At 40.2% G+C, this 4,646-nt stretch overlaps 1 protein-coding gene across 1 annotated transcript; it reads right to left on the bottom strand.

Moving 5' to 3' along the window:
• Positions 1 to 359: 359 nt before the first annotated feature.
• LOC137522668 (UDP-GlcNAc:betaGal beta-1,3-N-acetylglucosaminyltransferase 7-like) lies at positions 360 to 2,232 on the bottom strand. Its single transcript, XM_068242739.1, has one exon. It carries the CDS (start codon positions 1,788 to 1,790, stop codon positions 453 to 455), a length of 1,338 nt encoding a protein of 445 aa, XP_068098840.1. The 5' UTR covers positions 1,791 to 2,232; the 3' UTR covers positions 360 to 452.
• Positions 2,233 to 4,646: the final 2,414 nt, after the last annotated feature.

The following is a 4,646-nucleotide window of genomic DNA, read 5'->3' as shown; positions in this document are numbered from 1 at the left end:
CACAGTATCCAGAAACACACTGCAAAAAGTGCGTTTGGAAAACATGGTCTGTTACAATGTGAATATATGAATGTGCCCATATGATTGTATGGGCAGTGCATTCACATAGGGCAATGCAGTGTGCAGAAATGCACATAGTGTGAATGCACCCTAAATAAATCAGGTCCAACACAATATACATGACACTGTAGAATCATGAAGGAATACAACATTTAACACAAATACCATTTAAAATGTGGTTTTACCTTCAAGTATGTCAGGAAGAAGGCATTTGTTTGTGACTGATTCTTTTTTTAAAATAAATGGCACAAATTAAAATAACATCTCTGGTGCAAAATATAAAATAAATCATACAGTTTTAATCTTAATTTAGGACAACGTAAAATGACAAATATGAAAATACAATGATAGTTGTTCTCCAAAGTTGAACAGCACCCACAAATGTCTGATTTTTATAAAATAACTCTTTTACCACAGTGGAGTTTTTCCTTGTGGACAACCTCCCACATTTTAAGAAGATCCCCTGAGCTTAGTTTGTGGACCACCAACAAGCTCTTGTAGAAGCAAGGGTCATTATTCATAGTGCTAGATCTTTTCTTGCTAATTCCAAAAGTCCTGAACCCAGGATGTAATTTGGGCTCTACACCTAAGTTCTTTAGGCACATTCCCAGGAACACATCGTCAATGGGAAACAACTGAATGCCTTCAGAAGCTACAAAGAGTCTTCTGGCTAGAGAAGATGCCATTAAGAAGCCCCCACCTCCAGCATAAACTGGATAGGGTTTGTCATACAACTCTTTTGGGATATAATATTTACTTTGTTTGTTCCTTATGGGCACTGCCCGAGAAATAATATCTCCTACAAATAAGCTTGGCAACAAAGGGTCATTTTTCTTAAAGGCCAAGAAATCCAAAATATTCTCAGTGTTGACAAAAATATCATCATCCCCTTTGAAAATGAACTCCACATTTGGACAGTAGATGTGGAACCACTTTAAGAAGTTGACTTCTTTTAGAGTTAAATTAAAGAAAGTGTCCATGAAATCCCATTGAAGGATGTCTCCATAAATTTGGTTTTCCTGCTCAATAAGTCTCTGGAGATTCCAGTGGTCTTTGCCTACAGAAGTGGTCCCTAGGAGGAAGAGAGTCCTAATTTTCTTCCCGTTCACTTCCTTTTCTTTGCCCCAGGTATTTCTCACCGCATCCCGACGATCATGTTGCTCAATGATAGACTTAACTACTATGAGTAAGTGGACATCTCCTTGGCATTTTTCAGGGTGGTTGAGTAGCATTGGAAAATACCTACAATGCCGGTGTAGGATGAATTGGTGGAATCTTGGGTCTACATGCCTGAACCATGGTTGCTTCCTTAAAGCTGTATTTTCAGGGCATCTGCTTTCATTAATGTCCCATCTTGGTAGAGGTAAATGTACAACTTCAGGAACTTTTGAAGTGCTACTAGTCCTATCACTATTCTTTTTAGAGGAGGTGTTGTCTGGCTGTAGCCACTCATGGATGATCCTGCTGTGGAACGCCAAGCTACCTTTAGATCCTTCCTCCACAAGTTTCAGTTTATGAATAGTGACCAGAGTGGCAAACAACAAGGATAAAGTTATAAATGTTTTCAAGACTTTCCTCCTTCGGAACAAGCTCTCCATGCTGGCACTGGAAAGGGGACAGAGGTCGCTAAGTGTCAGGTCTTGTCTGCCCCGGTCTCGTTTACGAATCTGGGATTTGTAGTAGAGATCTGTGTAGCATGTCTGTAAAAACCAAGTCTCCAAAAAATGCATGAACAAGGAATTAGAAAAGGTCTACATGGAGTAGTACCTCAGTACCTTTTGTTACCTTGATGAAGATGAGAAGTGTGTCTAAGAAACTTGCATGCACTTTCTGCTCATTGCAGGTTACTTCTTGCTTCTCTCTGTCCATTCCTTTTGTATGATGCTTTTAGCAAATTAAAGATGTGAGTATGCTTCAGACTTGCCTTGCTGGATGGTGAATCAAGGGGGATCATGCTGCTCATAACAAGCTTTTTCTTTTTCTCCAGCCTGCTGGTTTCTCAGAACGATGTACCTATGTGCCAGGATCCTTGTGCTGCTGGGCTGAGCTTGTGCGTCTTACCAGATGCAAACTGCTGCTGTGGGTTTTGGTGTGTGTGCAGCCAGATACGTCTGTGCAGATCAGATTACCAGGATCTTAACCCATTCACCACATGCTGGGCTTAGGCTGGTACTCCACAGTGGCAGCAGCCTAAGACTAGGAGATTTCTGAATAGAACCTTGTGGCTGTGGTGATGATGCTGAGTGGGAGAGTGAGAGAGGTGTGTCTGCCTGTAAGAGCTCAGCTGAGTTTCCTCCCAACCAACTAGCTCCTGGTGTGTGTGTGCGTGTGTATGTATGTGTATATATATATATATATATATATATATATATATATATATATATATATATATTTATTTTTTTTATTTTTTTTTTTACACACACACTCACTATATAAGGGCCCTTTTTCCACTAGTAATGTTTTGCATTCTGATTCCAATTGCTTGCGCATTGTAAATCTCTAGGTACTTAAAAACAAATTGCACCTGCAAACATTTTTATTAGTGCGATGCGTTTTTTTCCGATCGCAGTCACTGTCTCTATCTGTGCTCTACAGATAATTGTTATAAAATAGTTTGTAAAAGACCTTCAAAGATGGCAACAAAATATATTTGTCTCTCTGGTCCCTTTCACACTTGCGCACTGCGTCACCCAGCGTTACGCTTCCCTGCTGCAAGGGCCCTGCAAGTCCCTTGTACACTTCATGCGATGTGACGTGGTGCCCCAGAAGTATCAAAATCGCCACATTCCCGATGCAAAGTCAGCAGCGCGTTACCGCATGATTCGTGCCTACTGCACAGATTACGCAGCAATGCAAGTCAATGAGTGACGCAGCAAGTGTGAACATCGAGAGCAGGGTGTGTAGCACATGCGTGGACTGATGGTAATCCCAGTGACGTACTTCCTGAGTATGTCACCAACTGGGGGCGGTGCTATGCATATGACCCTGTTACTGCACTGTGGCGCAAGGTATTTTGAAGGCTGGTTTTCAGCGGTGTGTTGCGGTGCTTGCTTATCGCTAATCATAGATGTAAAACCAGCCTTAATCTCTCATATCCATCCCTGCGGATATGCTCTGTGTGTATGAGATCCTCAGATATTTCTTAACATCCATGTGAACAGCACAAGCGTGAAGAAGAAGAAAGTAAAATGGACTACAAAAGCATTTCTTGGGTGCTTTGCAGGACTGATTTTCATCTGTACAACAATCTGTCGTTCAAACCTTCCTGCCAAATTGATGCAGCAGATTGATTCCTCGTTTTCCAAATACGTTTATCTTACATGTGTACGCAGCTTGAGGCTGTTCAATCACTACTTTTGTCCCTTTGACCCCAGTCTGCCCCACTCCTAACTCCAAGTACACCAACATTCTCTTTTTCAGTAAGGGTACTATAATGATAGCATCTTGCGTTGTAACAGACACTGTAATGCTGTGCAATGAAAAGTCTATATACAGTACACACCTCATCTGTTGCAATGCGATGCAACAAATTCCGTTGTTACAATGCAGAATGCAGCGCGCACAATGTTAGTCACTAATGGTGTACATTGGTTAGTTGCTTTGTATACCTGAATTACAATGCATTTCACTGCAAATGTTATTTTTGCTTGCATTATGTGTACATTATGACACAACACACTGCAACACCCCAGTGTGCAACTAGCCTTACCATCAAAACTCTCCGCATTTACATTTGGGATCAGCAAATGCTTTACATTAGTTTGGCACCACAATATTATATGCAATCACAGCACTGGTTTTACATGAAGAACTTCACATGACTTGTTGTTGTTCTCTTTCTTGGAACACACATTAAACATTACAGTTACCCCATATGCTTCAGACCTTACTGCTGGTAAATTTTTCTCATATAAACCAACAACCATTTCGTTTTCACTATTTGCCTTGGAATGTGACAAGGCATTCTATCAATGACATGTGGACACATTCCTTTGATATTGGTTTACAACATCTGCCCCAGAACCAGTACACCCATCACCTTGCCCAGAGTCCTGACAACATAAAGGGAGGGAGATGGCCCCAAGTTTAGCAAACCATGTATCGCCCGCACACTGGAGATATAAATAAGTAAAAAATATTTTATTTAGGGACGTATCCACAATTCAAGAGGGAAAAGGGGTCTGTAAAACAAGAGATGTAGTGAAAGGAGAGAACAATCTCCATGCAACTAAATATCAGAAATGAGGTGTGAGGAAATGAATGAACTGGTACCCATTGGATATCAATTTATAAATATAAAACAAATAGTGCAGTAAACAATAAAAAAAATGGATTAATGTATTTGCATACAGTGCTGTAAATAATTGGTAAATAAACATATATTTAACGCCAGGAGTAATAAAGGACTGAGGGTGTATACAACTCTAAGTAAACAAACATTCTGCACAGATTGCCTGGCAGAACTAAAGATGTCACCCCCAGTGATACATTTCAGAAAGAAAAATGAGGGAGAGGAAAAATGTAACAATAGGCAAACACTGACTAAATAATCTATATTAATATAGTAAAAAATAAGTACTGGTAAG

This window comes from Hyperolius riggenbachi, chromosome 6, assembly GCF_040937935.1.
Source record: "Hyperolius riggenbachi isolate aHypRig1 chromosome 6, aHypRig1.pri, whole genome shotgun sequence".
NCBI lineage: Eukaryota > Metazoa > Chordata > Amphibia > Anura > Hyperoliidae > Hyperolius > Hyperolius riggenbachi.
Note: the sequence above shows the minus strand (reverse complement) of the source record. Positions and strands in the feature narration are given on the sequence as shown.